We start from the raw sequence: 23,333 nt of genomic DNA, 5'->3' as shown, positions 1-23,333 counted from the left end.
TGGAGCATTGCCTTATTTATCCTTCTGTTGCTCCTTTTACAATTCGATCTCTCCTCTTAGTTACCTCATCCACAGCATCATCTGATGAATCCTTTTTTTTTGTATCTCCATTGACCTTTGACCTTCCATTCATCTAGTTGGGCTTTGCATCTACTTTTACAAACAGCTTTTTGTCTTCCACTTGAAGTTCATGCAATAATCTTAATGCACACAGAGTAGATTCTGGTTCTTCATAGTCACAAAATCCGAACGCTTGCAACTTTCCTAAACCTCCTTGAACTCTCTTCCACCTAAAAACCAAGCCACATTTTGCAAGTAACTGCCTAATTTACATATCAGAAGCCTTCTCAGATAAGTTGCCTATAAAAACTTCTGAAGTCGGTCCACTGCTTTCATAACGTTCATGATTCCTCTGAGCAGCGTGGTCCTTCCTTGGTCCAAAATGCTTCCAACCAGAAGCAGGGAAGTCAAAACCAACACCCATTTGTCCTCTATTGGGCAACAGTTCATGATATACAGCACGGACATAGTTGTGGCATCATCCAGTACATTTCTTAATTTACTTTGAACTGGCTTCATTGTAGGGGGCACAGCATGCAAATTGTGGATGGATCTCCAATCAAGCTGTAGTTGTCTTCGCCAATTATGTCCCCATTACGCAGGTCCTCCTGTTTTTTGCACATACAAGTCTAAGGTGGCTTCTTGGTTGTTCTGTTTCACTGTCACGAATGTCATTCCAACAGGAGCTATCTTTCACGCCAGCACAGGTTCTTAGTTGCATATCTATTGGCTTCAGTTTACTATCTTTGAAATGCTGTTCAAACTCATTTTGTGGAATGACTGAAACAGCTGAAACAGTGTCTAATTCCATTTTAATTAATATGCTGCTCACTTCTGGCATAAGATATAATACTTGTCTAATGTTAATTTTCACACTGTAAATCTCAGGCCTACACAGTCCTGTGTCACTCTCATCATTATCAGATTTTTCATCAGCAGTGTGCAGGTTAGTGCTCTTTTTGAAAATGCAACTTGATTTTCAAGAAATCTTTTTCTCTTCCCTGTGCAGTCCATTTATTTTTGTCTGCCCAACATGATCTTTGTATGTGTCCTACTTTGTTGCATTTTCTGCAAGTTTTGCCTTTAAATCTGCATTTGTTTGGTGTATGTGAGCCTCTGTCACAATGGTAACACAATTCGTTTGGCCAAGCTGTTTTCTGTTTAGACGTTGCAATTTTATACATGCTCACTTTCATTCCTGACTGCAACCCAATCACGGTTCTTGGCTGCGGTTTTTATGGATACAACAATTTCAACTGCTCTTTTAATGTGCTTCAGTTAACAGCTGTTTTTACATGCTTCCTTGTAAGATTTCACAAACTAAACAATCTCTCTGTGCATCTTTAAGCCCATCACTGAATTGACATTGCTCAGATAATCTCTTCAATTCAGAAGTCTTCCTTTTGATTCCACTTATGAAATCTAAAGAGCTCTGCAATCAACAATGGTCTTGGTTCTAAATGTTCCTGCATTACTTTCCTGAATTTAGCAAGGCTCATTTTGGTGGCTTGGTTGGAGTATTAAACTTCTAAGCAAACTGTAAGCCTTTCCACCTATTACGCTTAGTAACACTGGCACTGGCTTTTCATTGGCTATTTCATTTACACCCTATCCTCGTTATATGTGAGGGATACGTTCCTCGAAGTTGACGCGTAATGTGAACAATTATTTAAATGGAGAAAATAGGGATGCGTTCCAGAGGGCTTCCTAAGTATGTTTTATCTGTAATTTATTCACATTTTCATACCAATACCACACAAAAGCAGTACTACAAGACAACATTTGCATTATATTTAATCAATTTAAGGTAATATTCAATGTAATAAATCATAGAAAGTTAACATCCTAGGGTGTACAGTACTCACCAACAGTGGCAGGTGTGTTTGCTCCGGGAGATGAGTGGTTGTTGTGGTGTCGGGCAGCTTTACATGGATAAGGTGGATGGTTGGGGTCCTCAGGATCATATCAAGCACAGCAAAGGGTGAAGGAAGACTCATAGAACTCTTAGAACTGCCAGCAGCAGAAGATTACAGATTTGAATAAAGTGGTGAGAGTTGTTTGCTTGGCAGCATTTTGTTTTTCAGCATGAATTTGCTTGTAGGGAAGAAGGGTTGACGGCAGGGAATGACTGAAAGGCTGACTCCGTTCTAAACTTGGGTCCATGTCCATCGCCATTTGTGCCAAGTGTTCCAACTTCCACCATTCCCTCACCATAGGTAAACTTCCAGGATTTTCAAAATCGTCTGTTGCTTGCAGCATCTGAGAGATAGTTCACGTTAAAAAAAATACATACGCCTTGAATGTGGATCACACCTTGGTCGAGTGGTTGAATCAGCGATGTTGTGTTAGGCGGCAGGAAACGCACTGTTATGTTAGGATGAATGCTGTCCAGTTGTTTAGGATGGGCTGGCACATTGTCAAGCAACAAAAGAACTTTAAACGCAAGATTCTGTTCCCGGCAGTAGCGCCCCAGAGCTGTGTTACCTTCAGCTGATGCCACGCTGTTTATAATTTCCAACTTTTTTTCAAGTGTTAAAGCGGTTCTCTGCCGCTCGGCTGATGGCCCAAGACATGACATCGGACGCTTAGGAGGTATAGTGAAATATTTCAAGCACAAAATCACTGCACCATAGGTAAAACCAACAGAAGTTTAAATTGCGCATCCACACCTTGCCAAAACCAATGCGAGAGTGGCAGGAGAGAGATTGTGAGGCGCATGCACCTGACTTGTATTGGCAGGAAAGCGATGCTTCTCATCCCAACAGTAAGACTGTGAGGTGTGCACACATGACCTGTATTGGTGGGAAAGCAGTGCGCCTCACATAACTGTGAGTTTTGGACGCATATAATGAGATGTTGGTAGAAATAGGTTCCTCGCATAACTGTGAATCTGCATAGTCTGAAGACGCATATAACGAGGATAGGGTGTACTTCAAGATATTGCTCAATTTGTTCAGTAAACAACATCCAGTTATCTGTTGTGCAATCTAATGCATCTATCATTCCAATGCAGCATTAATTAACCCGTTAATTTTGTCTGTTTCTCAAACAATTCGCTGCACTTCCAAAGAAAAAATAACTATGCTGCACTTTTTTTTTTAACTCAAACATGTCTCTCTCCTTGCAAAGAAAGAATGTGCTGCACTTCAACATGTAGGTAGTCATCTCGGATTGTTTTAAAACTTATTCATCGCCACTATTATTTTTGTAACTCCAAAAATTAATCAAAAGAAAAACACAGATGCCCAGAGCTAACATGTATACTTTGATTTTACTTTAGTGAGGCACACACATGATGTGGTGGCATAATGCATTATGCCATTCATGTACTTTTACATATAACCCATAACAAATTATTTAAACAAAGAATACTTAATTTACAATATTACTGAAATATTAAATACACAACAGAAATTACAATCGATTCTCAATTATTCAGTGGCCATCCCAATTGTTTACAGATTAACTGTATCAGGAGTAAGCCAGTGCTTGCAAAGTAAAACAGTGTTTGAAAGTTCCTTGAGTTTTGATACAATTAAACATTTCAACCTTATTGAACTAGATTTGGAAATTTTATATTTTCCTAATTATCCAGATTACACATGTAATCTCGAGAATTTAGTGAAGGAATTAATTTGAAATTATTTTGAAAGATTCCACTTCAAGGCTTATTAATTAGGTAGAATATGGAAGGCAGTAAAACTAATCATAGTGATGACATCAGAAATTAGCAATAATAAAAATAAAAATAATGAGATTTCTGCAGTAAATTCTGTAGAAAATTTGCAGTAAATTCATAAGAGGTGAAAATGTTGAGGCTGAGAATGTCGGTCAATAAATGCATGAACCTAGATGTTCTTTTCTGAAAATGTCTGCATACTTAGACCTCACTGGAGGGAGACCTCATCTTTCACCCTAGCAGTTCTCACAGTACAGTCCTCACCTATGTTGACTGATATGTATAGCACAAGATAACACCCTTATTCATGAGCACTACAAATATCAGAAAAGATGGCAAGATGGAACAAATGAACATAACAGTATTTTAAGAAACAATAAAGTAAATATAGCATCTGTGATACTTTTCTTTTAATTTTACTGTATTGCTGTAGGTAAACTGCAGTGAATTCATTTACCTGAGTTTTTAAATCCTCGAGACTAGCATCACGAGATATCTCAATATTGCCCACAAATTCCAAGTCAGTGTCCATATTCTGCTGCAGCGAAAAGTCTGCAAAGGAAGAAAGTCAGATGAATCAATGATAGTAACTTTCAGTGCATCAAATGCTGTAGTGCTGGAAAAAACCCAAAGCATTGTATAAGAAGGAGAACATAACAGTCAAGATTGCATTTGAAGCATTGTGAGCAGTTCTGGGCCCTTTATCTATGAAATGATGTGCTAACATTGGAGAAGGTACACGAGAATGATCTTGGGAATAAAAGGGTTAACTTATGAGAAGCATTTGATAGCTTTGGGCCTGTACTGGCTGGAGTTTGGAAGAATAATGGGGATTTCATTGAAACCTATCCAATACTGAAAGGCCGAGATAGAGTAGATTTGGAGAGAAGATTTCCAACAGTGGGAGAGTCCAGGACCAGAGGACATAGTTCAGAACAGAAGGACGATCCTTAAGAACAGCAGTTAGGAAGAATTTTGTCCAAAGGATGAGGAACCTGTGGAATTCATTGCTGCAGATGACTATGAAGTCCAAGTCATTGGGTATGTTTAAGTCAGAGGTTGATTGGATCTTGCTTAGTTAGGGCATCAAAGGTTATGGGGAGAATGTAGGAAAAATGGAGTAGAGAGGGATAATAAATCAGCCACGATGGAATGGCAGAGCAGATTCCATGGGCTGAGTGGCCTAATTCTGCTCCTGTGTCTTATGGTCTCATGACCAAAGTGAACAACCATGTAAAACTCAAATCGCAGTCAAACAATCCAAAGAAGTGTCAGTGGAATCTATTATTGAACACCTTGACATTACTTCAAAGATTTTTTAAATGATATAAGTTCTTATTAAGTAGAATAAACTTGATTTGGTTAATTCTCTGCAAGGTTTGAGATAAGTAAGCACAGCTGGTGATTTTAAGGTTTCAAGTCCTGGAGTAGTACAATCTGTTTTTACTTTACACAAATCAAACAATGCTTATGTAAGAATGAATGTTATTGCATCTGTAGCTCAGTATTCTGGATGGATGCAGGGTGTCTAGTTGTCAAAGCATCATCACTGTGCTTATCTTGCCTTTCAAACTGATTTCTGGAGGGTACCATCACCAAACAGACTTGTTCCTAGTTTCTTGCAACAAAAAAGCAAAAGAAAATAACAGTTTCTGAATGTGCATCGATATGTTTGTATTGTTAGGAAAAATCTGATTTCACCCATTGCAATTTTTGTTTGCCAGTCTTGTGATTCCTCAGTAACTCTAATTACCGGAATTATGATGAAACTCTTTTCCATGAAGACAACTCATGCTGCAAGTGTTCCAATTACTGAATAATCAAAAAGTATCAAGGAATTAGGAAAGCATATGGGCTGTTATGGTTCAATCACAAACAAGAGAAAATCTGCAGGTGCTTTAAATCCAAGCAACACATACTAAATGCTGGAGGAACTCAGCAGGCCAGGCAGCATCTATGGAAAACAGTACAGTCAATGTTCTGGGCCGAGACCTGATGAAGATTCTCGACTCGAAACAGCGACTTGTAACTCTTTTCCATAGATGCTGCCTGGACAGTTATGGCTTATTGTTTGGGAAATTAAATACAAAAAAAAGAGGCTATGCTTCAAATATATAGACCACTGGTGAGTCCACAACTGTATTACTGTGCACAGTATTGTTCTCTTTATTTAAGGAAGGGTAGTAATGATACTTGATCTGCTATTAGGGAATGAGACAGGGGAAGTGATAGAAGTTTGCGGGGGACTTCCGGTAGCGCTCATGGAGTGAAGTCGCGTTCTTGACTCGCTCCATTACCTCTGAGTTTTTCTTTCTATGATCAGCTATACTTTAATTAACCATTAAGGTATCAACTCTTACAATACTTTGAATTAAATTGAACTCTTTGATAACTGGATGAAACTTAGATCTGCTATGTCTAAGAACGGGAAAAACGGCAAGGATGGTAAACCTCCGGTTAAACCGAAAGGCATGGATTTTCCTCCGACTGAATCACCGGTGACTTTGAAAGCTATATCGGAGTTAATTCAGAGGGAAATTTCAACCTCTGTTAGGGAGATGATTCGTACGGAAATTGCAGGTTCTGTTAAGGACCTGATTCATACGGAGATCTCAATTAATCTCCAGAAAATTGCCGATTCAATCGATAAGATGCAAACATCCATTGCGGAACATCAGTCGGCTATATCTGATCTTCAAAAATCCGCGCAACAAAGTGAGCTTAAGATGGGGAAAATCGAAGAAATAATTAATGTAATGAAGAAGAAACTTGACTTTCTGACTTTTAAAAACTCTGACTTGGAATCTAGGATGCGACGGCAGAATTTACGAATGATTGGGGTGCGTGAAGCTGTTGAATCTAACAACCCCATGAAGTTTTTTTCTCAACTTTTAAAAGATGCATTCCCTACTGTATTTCCTGACCAACCACTGCTACTGGATCGTGTTCACAGAATCCCATCACACTCGTCTAGGTCAGATAGACCTAGGCATGTTATTTTACGTTTTCATTACTTTCAAGATAAGGAGAGACTGTTTCGATTCGCTTGATCTAAAGGTTTCATTGATTTTTCGGATCTTAAGTTCCGATTCGTGGAAGATTTCAGTAAACCAATCTGGGACCAACGGGTTCACTACAGATCTGTGATGTCGGAATTCTATAAGATGGATTTAAGACCAGCGCTGCTGTATCCTGCACGTCTAAGGATTCGCATGTCAGATGGAGTCCTTCGTTTTTTTGATTCTCCATCGGATGCCCAGAGTTATCTGGATCAATTGTCACCTTCAACATCTTAATTGCCATTTTTTTTAATTATCTCCGTTGATCGGAGGCTGTAAATTGGTTGGTTTTAACTTTTTCGTGCCCTATTTGGGCAGAAAAGTTTATTTTTTTGATTTCTTAATATGGTTGCTAAACTTTCTTTTTAACTGCGTCATTTCTTTCTTTTCCCAGGGGATTTTGGGTGGTTACTTCCTGTTTGTCATCTTACGTATTTCCTGTGTGGCCTTAAATTTTGTAGTTTTTTTTAAATTTTATTTTGTTTTGCTTTTTATAACTAGTTTATGTTAATAATCTTATTTTTTCTTGTTTTTTTTTGTTTATTCATGGGTTTGGGGTTTATTGTGGTTTTCTTTTTAATATATATTTTCTGGCTTTTGTTCTGTTGTGTGTGTATTTTAATTGAGTTACCTTTTTTTTTACTTTTTTACTGTTTTACAATTAGCTGATCTTTTTCATATTTATACCTTTTTTTTAGGGAGGTATACCGGAAGTCATGGGGGTAGTTTTAGCGCTTGCTTCTTTCCGGCGGGTCTGCTTTAGATTTTGCCTTGGGGTCTTGGGGTGGGGGGTGGTGGGAGGGGCTTCACGTTTTAGTTTTTTTCTCTTTGGGCTATATACATTATTGAAGTACTGGTTGCGTCCTTTTTCCCGGTATCTTTTGTATGTTCTGTTTCCTCTCCGAGTTCGTGGGTCGAGCCTATCGTCAATCCCCCTCGATGTGGGTTGACTTTAGGATTTATGGAGTCTATTATTAATTTTGTCTCCTGGAATACTAACGGTCTTAATCATCCTATTAAAAGGAAAAAAGTTTTTAAAGTGTTCCGGAGACTTAAAGCACAAATTTTATTTTTACAAGAGACCCATGTACGGAGGGGGGACAGACTACATTTTTTTAAATTCTGGAAGGAACAACAATTTCATTCGAACTCCAATGCTAAGATTCGAGGCGTCTCTATTTTTATAGATTCCTCAGTTACTTTTATACAACAGGATATTATCTCTGATCCGAATGGTAGATTTTTTTTGGTTAGTGGTCTACTATTTAATAAAAAAGTAGTTTTGGTTAATGTTTATGCTCCTAATATGGATTGTCCGGAATTTTATAAATCATTGTTTAATCAGTTTCCGAATTTGAACGAGTTTTCATTGATCTGGGGCGGAGATCTTAATACCTGTTTGTCTCCAGCTTTGGACCGTTCGGCTCCTTTACGGACCTTACCTAATAAATCTGCAACTTTGATTAACTTTTTCCTTTCTGATTCTGGGTCGATGGACATTTGGCGTTTTCTGCATCCTCAGGAAAAAGATTTTTCCTTCTTTTCACATGTTCATCATTCCTATTCAAGAATTGATTATTTTTTTATTGATTCTCGTCTTATTCCTTCAGTGATTAAATGTGATTATGATTCTATAACCATTTCGGATCATGCTCCACTTAAGCTTTCTATTAAAATTATGGCCAATATACAAAATAATAGACAATGGCGTTTTAATTCGCTGTTGCTTCAGGATTCGGACTTTGTTAACTTTATGAATGAACAGATTGAGCTTTTTTTTTTACAATTAATCATACAGAGGATATCTCGGTTAACACTCTTTGGGACACTTTTAAAGCCTATATTCGTGGTCAGATTATTTCGTATTCTGCTGCTTTGAGGAAGAAACAGAAGCAGGAGGAGATGGCAATTGTGGACAAGATTAAAGAAATTGATAAGAAATATGTTATGGCTCCTTCTGAGGAGTTATACAAACAAAGAACTGAACTTCAAATGGAAGACAGTTTATTACTATTGTCCTCGATTGTAAACCAATTAAAGAAAACAAGAAGTGAATTTTATGTTCACAGTGACAAAATTGGCAAGCTGCTGGCTAATCAATTGAAATCTAATTATGTTAAATCTCAAATCAATCAGATTTATGACCAAAATGATCGATTGATACTGGATCATGTGGGGATTAATCAAACCTTTTGTGATTTTTATTCTTCTTTATATCAATCAGAGTCTCCTCGAGATTCTAAATATATGAATGATTTTTTAGATAAGTTAGACTTCCCTAAGATTTCACAGGATATGTCTTCTTTATTAGATACTTCCATTACAATGGATGAGATTAAGAATGTTATTTTTTCTATGAATCTGGGGAAAGCTCCTGGCCCGGATGGGTTTACCGTTGAATTTTATAAGTGTTTTGCTTCTTTATTGATCCCTTGGCTCTGTAGGGTCTTTGAGGCTTCTCTGAAACTTGGTAAACTTCCTGAATCTTTTAATAGAGCGTCAATTTCTTTAATACTAAAGAAGGATAAAGACCCTGCTCAATGTGCATCTTATAGACCAATATCTTTATTAAATGTTGATTCTAAAGTTTTTTCTAAGTTATTAGCAAATAGACTAGAAAAAGTACTTCCTTCTATTATTTCGGAAGACCAAACGGGTTTTATTAAAGGTCGTTACTCTTTTTATAATATTCGTACATTGTTAAATATTGTTTATACTCCCTCACAAAATGTTCCTGAGTGTGTTATTTCTTTAGACGCCGAGAAAGCTTTTGATAGAGTAGAATGGCCCTATTTATTTAAGGTGCTTGAAATGTTTAATTTTAGCTTGAAATTTATATCCTGGATTAAACTGTTATATCATTCCCCTGTAGCCTCGGTTCGTACTAACTCTTTAAACTCACCTTTTTTTCCTCTCTTTCGAGGTACTCGACAAGGCTGTCCTCTTAGTCCCCTATTATTTGATATTGCATTAGAACCTCTTGCAATTGCTATTCGAGAATCTTCAAATATTACTGGGATAACTCGGGGATTAAAGTCCCATAAATGATCACTCTATGCTGATGATTTACTGTTATATATTTCTAATCCTGAGAAATCCATTCCTGCTGTTTTAGAGTTATTAGCACAATTTGGTTTTTTTTCAGGTTATAAATTAAATCTTAGTAAGAGTGAACTCTTTCCGATTAATAAACATCTTCCCTTATATTATAAATTTCCATTTAAATTGATTGATAATTATTTTTCTTATCTTGGGATTAAAATTACTTGTAAATATAAAGATTTATTTAAGATTAACTTTTTACCATTAATAGACCATATTACTCAACTTTCATCTAAATGGTTTCCCTTATATTTAACTTTGATTGGTCGTATTAATGCAGTTAAGATTTTTTTTTGCCAAAATTTTTATATGTGTTTCAGGCATTACCAATTTTTGTTCCAAAATCTTTCTTTGATAAAGTTGACTCTAAAATTTCTTCATTTATTTGGCAGAATAAGAATCCGAGACTGGGTAAAATACATTTACAGAAAGCTAAGAGAGATGGAGGTTTAGCATTACCTAACTTTAGATTCTATTATTGGGCTATTAATATTCGACATATGAAATTTTGGTTACTTCATCAGGATATACTATCTATTCCTAAATGGGTAGCATTGGAACTACAATCTGTTCAGGGTTATACACTTGGCTCTATTTTAGGTTCCTCTCTCCCTTTTGATTCAAAACGCCTTAAGCAGGTCTTTAACCCGATAGTTAAATATGCTTTGCGCATTTGGTTTCAATTCAGAAAATTTTTTGATCTTAATCAATTCGGGTTAGCGATTCCTATTTTAGGTAACATATTTTTTTCTCCCTCTTTTACGGATCGCGCTTTTCAAACCTGGAAGACTAAGGGTATTTTACGGTTTTTGGATTTATTTTTAGATGGTTCCCTTATGTCTTTTGAACAATTATCTAATAAATATAATTTATCAAGAATACATTTTTTTAGATATTTACAAGTTAGAAATTTCCTAAGTACTATACTTTCTTCCTTTCCAATGCTTCCTCCTACATATATTTTAGATTCGATAATTAACCTCAATCCATGTCAGAAAGGTGCATCGGCTATGATTTATAATATTATTATGAAACTTAGGAAAGCTCCATTTGATAAGATTAGGGTAGATTGGGAACAGGAATTGGGGCTTACCATTTCTGTGGATGATTGGGGGCAGATTTTACAATTAGTTAATACTTCCTCTATTTGTGCTAAACATTCCCTAATTCAATTTAAAGTGGTTCATAGAGCACATATGTCCAAAGATAAGTTAGCGCGTTTTTACTCGCATATTAATCCTTTTTGTGATAGATGTTCGGGGCAGATAGCCTCTTTAACTCATATGTTTTGGTCTTGTCCTACTTTGGAAACTTTTTGGAGAGATATTTTTAATATTATTTCTAAGGTATTAAATATAGATATCTCTCCTCACCCTATTACTGCTATCTTTGGACTTCCCAAAATTTCTAGTAATCTTTCCCCTTCAGCCCGTAGAATGATCGCATTTCTTACTTTAATGGCGAAAAGATGTATTTTACAACATTGGAAAGAGCTTAATGCTCCAACTACCTTTTTTTGGTTCTCTCAGACGATTTTATGTTTGAATCTGGAGAAAATTAGAAGTAACCTTTATGATTCTTCATTTAAATTTGAACAGATTTGGGGACCTTTTATTCGATACTTTCATTTAATGTAATACATACCCTTCTTGTTTTTTTTTTCACTGTTTTTAATGGAGGTCGGGATTGAGGACGTGATTTTAAGTTTAACTCTGTTTGGTTTCAAGTTAGCCCATTGCTTTGCTTTGCTTTTAGTTAGTTGCACGGTGGGTTTTTTTTGGGGGGTTTTTTTTTCTTTTTTTTCCATTGATATATATATAAAATTTAGTATACTATTATGTTATCTTGGTTTTTTATGTTTAAATTACATTGTTTGTAGTATTTTTTTTGGTATTGATACCTTCTGGAATTTTATTATATTTTAACATTGTATTAATGTTTATATGGTTTACCTTTTTGTATACTTATTCAATAAAAAGATTTAAAACGAGAAGTTTGTGTAGGTGAACACTTTGCACCTAGTGATCACAATGCCATTAATTTCAAATCTGGTCTGGTGCAGTTTGAGATTCCAAATTAGAGAAAGGCCAATTTTGAAGGTATCAGAAAGGATCTGGCAAGTGTGGATTGGGACAGGCTGTTTTCTGGCAAAGGTGTACTTTGTAAGTGAGAGGCCTTCAAAAGTGAATTTTTTAGAGTACAAAGCTTGCATGTGCCTGTCATGATAAAAGGCAAAGATAACCAGTGTGGGGAACCTTAGTTTTCAGGAGATATTCAAGCCCTGGTTAAGAATTAAAAAAAGGTAGTGTGTTGTAGCTATAGGCAGGTAGGAACAAATGAGATGCTTATGGAGTAAAAGAAATGCATGAGGACACTTAAAGAAATTGGGAGGGCTAAAAGAAGGCATGAGATAGCCTTAGCAGACAAGATGAAGGAGAATTCTGCAGAAATGTTAAGAGCAAAAGGATTGCCAGGGACAAAATTGGTCCTCTGGAAGATCAGAATGGTAATCCATGTGTGGAGGCAAAACAGATGGGGGAGATCCTAAATGCATTTTTTGCATCTGTGTTTACTCAGGAGATGGACAGAGTCTATAGAAGTAAGGCAAAATGGCATCAACTTCATGGATTCTATACAGATTACAGAGGAGGTGTTTGCCATCTTGAGGCAAATTAGGATGGGTAAATCCCCAGGATCAGACCTCACAGGAGGCAAGTGCAGAAATTTCAGGGCCCAAGCAGAGATATCTAAATTATCCTTAGCAACAGGTGAAGTGTTGGAGGATTGCTAATGATGTTTCGCTGCTTAAGAAAGACTATAAAAACAAATCAGGAAATTATAGGCCAGTGACACTAACACCAGTAGTGGGAAAGTTATAGGAAGGTATTCTAAGGGACCGGATATATGAATATTTGGATAGACATGGACTGATTAAGGATAGTCAGCGTGGCTTCGTGTATCGTAGGTTGTGTTTAACCAATCTTATAGATTTTTTCAAGGAAGTTATCAGTAAAGTTAATGAAGGCAAAACAATGGATGTTGTTTACATGGACTTTAGTAAGGCATTTGACAAGTTCCTGCATGGGAGGTTGGTCAAGAAGGATCAGTCACTTGGCATTCAAGATGTGATAGTAAATTTGATGAGCATTGGCTTTGTGGGAGAATCCAGAGAGTGGTAGTAGATGGTTGCCTCTCTGACTAGAGGGCTCTGCCTAGTGGTGTGCTGCATCGATCAGTGCTGGGTCATTTGTTGTTTGTCATCAAAGTTCACATAGTCATAGCCATAGTCATACTTTATTGATCCCCAGGGAAATTAGTTAAAGGATGATTCTGGGAATAAAGAAGTTAACATATGAGCAGCGTTTGGCAGCTTTGGGCCTGCACTCACTGGAATTTAGAAGAATGCGGGGGGGGGTGGAATCTCACTGAAACCTACTGAATGTTGAAAGGACTAGATAAGGTGGATGTGGAGAAGATGTTTCCTATGGTGGGAGTATCTAGAACTAGAGGGCACAGCCTCAAAATGGAGGGGAAACCCTTTAGAACAGAGGTAAGGAGGAATTTTTTTTAGCCAGAGAGTAGCGAATCTGTAAAATGCTCTGCTACAGACTGCAGGAAGCCAAGTCCGTACACATATTTAAGGCGTAAGTTGATCGTTTCCTGATTGGTCAGGGCATCAAAGGATATGACCAAATGACAGGTGTATGGGGTTGAGTGGGATCAGGGATCAGCCACGATGGAATGGCGGAGCAGACTTGATGGGCTGAATGGCCTGATTCTGCTCCCTGGTTTTATGGTCTCATTCACATCAATGATATGGATGATAATGTGGTTAATTGGATCAGCAACTTTGCAGATAACACCAAGATTGGGGGTGTAGTGGAGAGCGAAGGCAATCATGGCTTGCAAAGGGATCTGGACCTGCTGAAAAAATGGGCTACAAAATGGCAAATAGAATTTAATACAGGCAAGTGTAAGTATTGCACCTCAGGAGGACCAACCAAGATTGGTCTTACACAGTGAACGGTAGGGCACTTAGGAGTGTGATAGGACAAAGGGATTCGGGATTACAGGTCCATAATTCGTTGACCGTGGCATCACAGGTTGATAGGGTTGTAAAGAAAGCATTTGACATATTGGCCTTTATAAATCAAAGTACTGAGTACAGAAGATGGGATGTTATGTTGAAATTGTACAAGATGTTGGTGAGGCCTAATTTGGAGTATTGTGTGCAGTTTTGTTCGCCAACAAACAGGAGAGATGTAAATAAGGCTGAAAGAGCGCAGAGAAAATTTACAAGGATGTTGCCAGGACTGGAAGACCTGAAATATAAGGAAAGATTGATTTCCACACAAGGCTGCTTAACAAGTTATGAGCCTATGCTATTACAGGAAAAATTCTAGCATGGATAAAGAAGTGGCTGATTGGCAGGAGGCAAAGAATAGGAATAAAAGGGAGTTGGTTGGCTGCCGGTGACTAGTGGTGTTCCACAGAGATTTCTGTTGGGAACTATTCTTTTTGCGTTATATGACAATGATTTGGATGATGGAACTGACGGCTTTGCTGTAAAGATGGTGGACAATATGAAGATAGGTGGAGGGGTGGGTAGTTTTGAGGAAGTAAAGAGACTATAGGTGGACTTAGACAGATAAGGAGAATGGGCACAGAAATGACAGATGGAATACAGTGTCAGGAAGTGTATGGTCATGCACTTTGGTAGAAGAAATGAAAGGGTTGACTATTTTCTAAATGGAGAGAAAATACATAAAACTGAGGTGCAAAGGGACCAGGGAGCCCTTGTGCAGGATTCTCTAAAGGTTAATTTGCAGGTTGAATCTGTGGTGAGGAAGGAACATGCAATGCCAGAATTCATTTTCAAGGAGAGTAGAATATGAAAGCAAGGATGTAATATTGAGACTTTATAAAGCACTGGTGAGGCCTCACTTGGAATATTATGAGCAGCTTTGGGCCACTTGTCTTAGAAAGGATGTGTTGAAACTGGAGACGGTTCAAAGAAGTTTCACGAAAATGATTCCAGGATTGAATGGCTTGTCATATGAAGAGTGTTTGATGGCTTTGGGACTATATCCGCTGGAATTCAGAAGAATGAGGAGTGATGTCATTGAAACCTATCAAACGGTGAAAAGCCCTGATAAAGTGGATGTGGAAAGGATGTTTCCTATGGTGGGAGTGTCTAAGACCAGGGTACACAGCCTCAGAACAGAAGGGCGCCCTTTTAGAACAGAGATGAGGAACTTCTTTAGCCAGAGAGTGGTGAATGTGTGGAAGAGTATGGTATGTCAACAAATACACTCAAAAACTTCTATAGATGTACTGTGGAGAGCAATCTGACAGGCTGCATCACTGTCTGCAATGGGGGGTTGGGAGGGTGGGGGGGGGGTGGCTACTGCACAGGACCAAAAGAAGCTGCAGGGGATTGTAAACTTAGTCGGCTCCATCTTGTGTACGAGCCTACAAAGTACCCAGGACATCTTCAAGGAGCGGTATCTCAGAAAGGCAGCATCCATTATGAAGAACCTCCAGCACTCAGGGCATTCCCTTTTCTCACTGTTACCATCGGGTAGGAGGTACAGAAGCCTGAAGGCACACGCTCAGCAATCAGGAACAGCTTCTTCCCCTCTGCCATCCAATTCCTAAACAGACATTGAACCCTTGGACACTACCTCGCTTTTTTTAATATATAGTAATTGTCTCTGCACAATTTCTTTTAATCTATTCAATATACGGGGACAAGGTCCAGCACCTGGCCGCGTGGTGTGTCGACAACAACCTGGCCCTTAACACCCAGAAGACCAAGGAGATCATTGTGGACTTCAGGCATGCTAGGAGCCACACTCACATCCCCATCTACAAAAACGGAGCTGGAGTGGAGCGTGTATCAAGCTTCAAATTCCATGGGGTCCAGATTTCTGAGGATCTCACCTGGTCCCTGAACTCCTCCATCCTGATCAAAAAGGCGCAACAGTGCCTTTATTTCCTGCGGAGCATCAAGAAAGCTCACCTCTGTCCCAGGATACTGACAGACTTTTACCGCTGTACCATTGAGAGCACACTCACCAACTGCATCTCAGTGTGGTATGGCAATTGTCCTGTATCGGACCACAAAGCACTCCAACGTGTGATGAAAACTGCCCAGCGGATTATTGGCACCCAATTGCCCACCATTGAGTATGTCTACCATAAACGCTGCCTGGGCAGGGGGAAAAGCATTATCAAGGATGCATCTCACCCTAATCATGGACTTTTTACTCTCCTCCCATCCGGTAGGTGCTATAGGAGCCTCCGCTCCCGCACCAGCAGGCACAGGAAGAGCTTCTTCCCTGAGGCTGTGACCCTGCTGAACCTCACATCACAGCGCTAAGCAGTATTGCACCCATATTGTACTGTCTCAGTACTTTTATATTTGTGTGCTGTAGCACTTACTTTTTATTTGCAGTTATTTTGTAAATAACGCTATTCTTTGCATTTCTAGTCAGATGCTAACTGCATTTCATTGGCTTTGTATCTGCACAATGACAATAAAGTTGAATCTAATCTAATCCATATACTGTAATTAATTGTTATTTATTTTTAATTATTATTTTATTTTGGGTTTTTTTCTTCTATATTATGTATTGCTGCTGCTAAGTTAACAAAATTCCTGTCACATACCGGTGATAATAAACCTGATTCCGATTCTGATTCTGAATTTTTTGCCACAGGCAGCTATGGAGGCCATCTTTATGTATATTTAAGGCAGAGGTTGATAGATTCTTGATTGGTCGGGACAGGAGGAATACGGGGAGAAGGCAGGAGATTGAAGTTGAAAGGAAAATTGGATCAGCCATGATGAAATGGCAGAGCAGACTCAATGGTTCAAATGGTCTAATTCTGCACCTATATCTTATGGACTTACGGGTTAGGACTTTATTCCTTGGAACGCAGAAGACTGAGAAGAGATTTGATAGAGGTGTACAAAATTATGAGGCATATAGATAGGGTAAAAGCAAGCAGGCTTTTTCCACTGAGGTTGGGTGGGATTCCAACTAGAGGTCATTGGTTAAGGGTGAAAGGTGAAAAGTTTAAGGGGAACATGAGGGGAAACTTCTTCAGTTCGAGGGTGGTGAGAGTGTGAAATGAACTGTCAGTGCAAGTGGTGGATTGGGAACTCAGTTTCAATGTTTAAGAAAAGTTTGGATAGGTACATGGTGATAGGGGTCTGGAGATCTATGGTCCCGAGGAAATAGACAGATTAAATGGCGCAGCATGAACTAGATGGGCCAAAGGGCCTGTTTCTGCATTGTGCTTTTCTATGACTTTACTAGAGATTAATATCTGGAATGGGTAGGTTGTCTTATGAGCAAATACTGGGGAGGAATGGCTTATATTTGATGACATTTAGAAAACTGAGAAGAGATTTGACCGAAACATACCTTAAGCTGCAGATATGGAAAGGGTGTTTTCTTTTATGGGAGGCTCTCAAACTAGAGGTCACTGTCTGTAAGGAAAGGGTTATCATTTAAGTTCCTTGGAACCTCCTCCAGAGGATGATGGATCAGAGTTTTTGAATATTTTGAGGAAAGGGTAGATGAGTTCTTGATAAGGACATGAAAGGTTACCATTGTTAATGAGATTGCAGAGGGGAGTCAACAGTTAGGTCAGCAATCTTATTATGGCTGGCTCAAGAGGCCAAGGGGCCTACTCTCTTTCCCAATTCATATGGTAGCGAATATGTTTTATGTTGTAAGCGGCACTATGATCTGGTTAGGTTTAATTTTGTACATTGAAAGCAGCCAGTGAGTGAGTGGGCCAGTGACGGAGTGGAACTTTGAGGCTTTGACTCGAGAGATTCTGGCAGTTGGTCCGTGCAATCAAGATTTGAATAGATCAGCAGAAAGCCGTTGATTAGACAATCAAGATTTGAATAGCTCAGACTTTGGGCAGTCGAGGTCAGGTGATGAAACATCTTGAAAAGTTCAAACTGATAAATAGAGGGATAGCTCAAGCGAAGCGGCCTGTGGAAAGTGGCCAGTTAGTGAGTGGGCCAGTGAAGGAGTGGAACTTTGAGGCTATGATGAGAAGAGGCGGAGGACAAGCTTGCTCGCAGTTAGTCTTTACAATGCCTCCTGAGATGGTGATGTGCCTCTCATGTGAGATGTGGCAGTCTTGGGGGAACTCCCCTCTCCCGCAGAGTCACATCTGCCAGAAGTGCGTATGGCTGGGTGATCTGGAAGACCGTGTAAGGAATCTGGAGCAGCAGCTGGATGACCTTCGACTCATAAGGGAGAATGAGGCAGTCATAGATGAGAGCTACAGGGAGGTAGTCACACCTAGGCTATCGGAAGCAGGTCGTTGGGTGACAGTCAGAGGAGGGAAAGTGAAGGTAGTGCAGAGCACCTCTGTAGCCATTTCCCTGAATAATAAGTTTACCGTCCTGGGTACTGTTGGCGGGGACGACCGACCAAGTGTGAGCCACGGTGGCAGGGCCTCCAGCACTGAGTCTGATCCGGTGATGCAGAATGGTGGGACGGAGAAGAGGAGAGCTGTCGTCATTGGAGACACTATAGCCGGGGAGCAGACAGGAGATTTTGTGGACGTGAGAAGGACACCCGCATGGTTTGTTGCCTCCCGGGTGCCAGGGTCTGGGATGTCTCTGACCAGGTGCACGACATCCTGGTACGAGAGGGAAAGCAACCAGAGGTCGTGATACACGTTGGTACCAACGACATAGGCAGGAAGAGGGATGAGGTCCTGAAGTGTGAGTTTCGGGAACTGGGCAGAAGGCTGAAGAACAGGACCTCAAGGGTGGCGTTCTCAGGATTGCTGCCAGTGCTATGTGACAGTGATTGTAAGAATTGGAGGAGATGGCAGTTGAACGTGTGGTTGAGTTGGCGCAGGGAGCAGGGTTTTAGATTCTTGGACCATTGGGATCTCTTCTGGGGAAGGTGGGACCTGTACAGATTGGATGGGTTGCACCTGAACTCGAGGTGGAGCAATATCCTTGCAGGTAGGTTTGCTAGCATGGTTCGGGAGGGCTTAAACTAATTTGCAAGGGGGATGGGATCCAGAGCGATACAGCAGTGAAAGAAGTACATGGAGTAAAGCCAGATCTAACGTATAGAGAGGCTTTGAGGAAAGAGCAGCAGAATAAACGGTGTAAAGGTTTTAAGGTAGAAGGGCTGAAGTGTGTGTACCTCAATGCAAGAAGCATCAGGAACAAAGGTGATGAACTGAGAGCTTGGATACATACATGGAATTATGATGTAGTGGCCATTACAGAGACTTGGCTGGAAGGAGGGCAGGAATGGATTCTCAATATTCCTGGATTTCAGTGCTTTAAGAGGGATGGGGAGGGGGGGTGAAGGGGAGGAGGGGGAAAAGGGGGAGGAGGGGGAAAAGAGGAGGAGGGGGAAAAGAGGAGGAGGGGGGAAAAGGGGAGGAGGGGGAAAAGGGGAGGAGGGGGAAAAGGGGAGGAGGGGGAAAAGGGGAGGAGGGGGGAAAAGGGGAGGAGGGGGGAAAAGGGGAGGGGGAAAAGGGGAGGGGGGGAAAGGGGAGGAGGGGGAAAAAGGGGAGGAGGGGGAAAAAGGGGAGGAGGGGGAAAAAGGGGAGGAGGGGGAAAAAGGGGAGGAGGGGGAAAAAGGGGAGGAGGGGGAAAAAGGGGAGGAGGGGGAAAAAGGGGAGGAGGGGGAAAAAGGGGAGGAGGGGTGGCATTACTGGTCAGGGATACTATTACAGCTACAGAAAGGGTGGGTAATGTAGCAGGATCCTCTTTTGAGTCAGTATGGGTGGAAGTCAGGAACAGGAAGGGAGCAATTACTTTATTGGGAGTATTCTATACACCCCCTGGTAGCAGCAGAGATACCGAGGAGCAGATTGGGAGGCAGATTTTGGAAAGGTGCAAAAATAACAGGGTTATTATCATGGGTGACTTTAACTTTCCTAATATTGATTGGCACCTGATTAGTTCCAATGGTTTAGATGGGGCAGAGTTTGTTAAGTGTGTCCAGGACGGATTCCTGTCACAGTATGTTGACTGCCGACTAGGGGGTATACCATACTAGATCTAGTATTAGGTAACAAACCGGGTCAGGTCACAGATCACTCAGTGGGTGAGCATCTGGGGGACCGTGACCACCGCTCCCTGGCCTTTAGCATTATCATGGAAAAGGATAGAATCAGAGAGGACAGGAAAATTTTTAACTGGGGAAGGGCAAATTATGAGGCTATAAGGCTAGAACTTGTGGGTGTGAATTGGGATGATGTTTTTGCAGGGAAAAGTACTATGGACATGTGGTCGATGTTTAGAGATCTCTCGCAGGATGTTAGGGATAAGTTTGTCCCGGTGAGGAAGATAAAGAATGGTAGGGTGAAGGAACCATGGGTGACAAGTGAGGTGGAAAATCTAGTCAGGTGGAAGAAGGCAGCATACATGAGGTTTAGGAAGCAAGGATCAGATGGGTCTATTGAGGAATATAGGGAAGCAAGAAAGGAGCTTAAGAAGGGGCTGAGGAGAGCAAGAGGGGGGCATGAGAAGGCCTTGGCGAGTAGGGTAAAGGAAAACCCCAAGGCATTCTTCAATTATGTGAAGAAAAAAAAGGATGACAGGAGTGAAGGTAGGATCGATTAGAGATAAAGGTGGGAAGATGTGCCTGGAGGCTGTGCAAGTGAGCGAGGTCCTCAATAAATACTTCTCTTCGGTTTTCATCAATGAGAGGGAACTTGATGATGGTGAGGACAATATGAGTGAGGTTGATGTTCTGGAGCATGTTGATATTAAGGGAGAGAAGGTGTTGGAGTTGTTAAAATACATTAGAACAGGTAAGTCCCGGGGGCCTGACGGAATATTCCCCAGGCTGCTCCACGAGGCGAGGGAAGAGATTGCTGAGCCTCTGGCTAGGATCTTTAGGTCCTCGTTGTTCACAGGAATGGTACCGGAGGATTGGAGGGAGGCGAATGTTGTCCCCTTGTTCAAAAAAGGTAGTAGGGATAGTCCGGGTAATTATAGACCAGTGAGCCTTATGTCTGTGGTGGGAAAGCTGTTGGAAAAGATTCTTAGAGATAGGATCTATGGACATTTAGAGAATCATGGTCTGATCAGGGACAGTCAGCATGGCTTTGTGAAGGGCAGATCGTGTCTAACAAGCCTGATAGAGTTCTTTGAGGTGGTGACCAGGCATATAGATGAGGGTAGTGCAGTGGAAGTGATCTATATGGATTTTAGTAAGGCATTTGACAAGGTTCCACACGGTAGGCTTATTCAGAAAGTCAGAAGGCATGGGATCCAGGGAAGTTCGGTCAGGTGGATTCAGAATTGGCTTGCCTGCAGAAGGCAGAGGGTCATGGTGGAGGGAGTACATTCAGATTGGAGGATTGTGACTAGTGGTGTCCCACAAGGATCTGTTCTGGGACCTCTACTTCTCGTGATTTTTATTAACGACCTGGATGTGGGGGTAGAAGGGTGGGTTGGCAAGTTTTCAGACGACACAAAGGTTGATGGTGTTGTGGATAGTGTAGAGAATTGTCGAAGATTGCAGAGAGACATTGATAGGATGCAGAAGTGGGCTGAGAAGTGGCAGATGGAGTTCAACCCGGAGAAGTGTGAGGTGGTACACTTTGGAAGGACAAACTCCAAGGCAGAGTACAAAGTAAATGGCAGGATACTTGGTAGCATGGAGGAGCAGAGGGATCTGGGGGTACATGTCCACAGATCCCTGAAAGTTGCCTCACAGGTGGATAGGGTAGTTAAGAAAGCTTATGGGGTGTTAGCTTTCATAAGTCGAGGGAGCTAGGGCTTTACTTTTTGGAGAGAAGGAGGATGAGAGGAGACATGATAGCGGTGTAGAAGATAATAACAGGAATAGATAGAGTGGATAGCCAGTGCCTCTTCCCCAGGGCACCACTGCTCAATACAAGAGGACATGGCTTTATGTAAGGGGTGGGAAGTTCAAGGGGTATATTAGAGGAAGGTTTTTTACTCAGAGAGTGGTTGGTGCGTGGAATGCACTGCCTGAGTCAGTGGTGGAGGCAGATACACTAGTGAAATTTAAGAAACTACTAGACAGGTATATGGAGGAATTTAAGGTGGGGGTTATATGGGAGGCAGGGTCTGAGGGTCGGCACAACATTGTGGGCCGAAGGGCCTGCACTGTGCTGTACTATTCTATGTTCTATGAAAGGCTGTCCAGTTATACAGCAAGTCTCATCTCAGTGCTTCAGTTCTTTGCATGGCCCCTTTTGGTAAGACAAATAAGTTCTAAATGTCTTTTGGACTGTTTTTGCATCATTTATGAAAAAAGAATAGCTTAAGGCTGGGACTAGATTAACAATGAAATAAATGCCATATTAAACTAACACTTGCCATTGATAAGAATGGAGCCATGAAGAGATGTCTGTAACAATACACTGGGAAGGGGGACAGGCAGCTCTCAGCACCTAATTACACTCGAGATTCAAAGAAATATACTTCACCACAAAGATCGGGAGCTTTTCCTTAGGCTCTCATTTAATTATAGATGTTTAAAAGCAGTAGGTTTAGAGTTAGCCATTCATTCCTTCCACATCTCTGCTTAGACAGAGCACTTGTAAGGAAACTCAGAAAAAAGTAGAAACCATATAAGAATACAACTGAAATGAACAATTTCATCCATATATCATAGATCACAAGCATGCCATTACACCCCCCTCAGAATAATTCAACAATTTTTTTGAATAATCATTTAAAGTGGAGTTTCAAGTTCAAGTCACCTGCATCTAAACTTAACAGTGCACCAGGGGGCATTACACCATCCATGAATCAAAACATTTTTCATTCTCAAATCAAATAGCTCCTATAAAACGGAAGCTGTGGGAGAGGGAAAAGGCATGATTTTCTCTTACAAATTAAATTCAAAGGAAAACCTAATCCTGTAATACCTATAATATTTGCATGCCCGTAATTTTTCTGAAAGAATCCAGAAATACCAGTTACATCAAGATAGTGCAGAACCCCAGGGCATCCTAATCTGCACCCATTACTAAACTCACTCTCCTCAGTTTAGTTGACCTACCTCTTGCAGTGGACAAGATACTTAAAGAACAAAGCCTGTCTTCAATGCTTTTTTGCTTCTCTTGAATGTACCCCGAGTTTACTGAGTTCAGTGTAGATTGGTAGAACCATACAGGTAACATCAGAAATCCCTGCAAGAAATATGGCAAAGAGAAAGAATTTTATCTTTTGTTTGACACAGAGGGTGAAACGGACCCATTCCCTGAAACATGACGGGGTTTTCTTGAAAAACTAAAATATCTTCTTTCACTGACGATACTGGTCCATTTTTAACATGATGTCAACACAAAAACATGCTGTGATTGTCGAAGAGAAGGCTACATGGAAATTTCATAGAAGGACATATTTATGGAGGAATAAACATGCAATCAGGCCCTTCAAACCACAA

General features: G+C 40.4%; 1 protein-coding gene across 3 annotated transcripts in view; it reads right to left on the bottom strand.

Annotated features, from left to right (window-relative positions):
• Positions 1-23,333, bottom strand: part of usp40 (ubiquitin specific peptidase 40) — a 136,767-nt gene that overhangs the window by 22,051 nt on the left and 91,383 nt on the right. For all 3 annotated transcript variants that reach the window (XM_063051643.1, XM_063051645.1, XM_063051646.1), the window contains exons 25-26: positions 22,947-23,076; positions 4,197-4,291 (exon numbers count right to left, since the gene is read on the bottom strand). In XM_063051643.1, coding sequence (XP_062907713.1) covers positions 4,197-4,291; positions 22,947-23,076 — 225 coding nt within the window. The remainder of the gene's footprint in view (positions 1-4,196; positions 4,292-22,946; positions 23,077-23,333) is intronic.

Source organism: Mobula hypostoma, chromosome 6 (genome assembly GCF_963921235.1).
Source record: "Mobula hypostoma chromosome 6, sMobHyp1.1, whole genome shotgun sequence".
Lineage (NCBI taxonomy): Eukaryota > Metazoa > Chordata > Chondrichthyes > Myliobatiformes > Myliobatidae > Mobula > Mobula hypostoma.
Note: the sequence above shows the minus strand (reverse complement) of the source record. Positions and strands in the feature narration are given on the sequence as shown.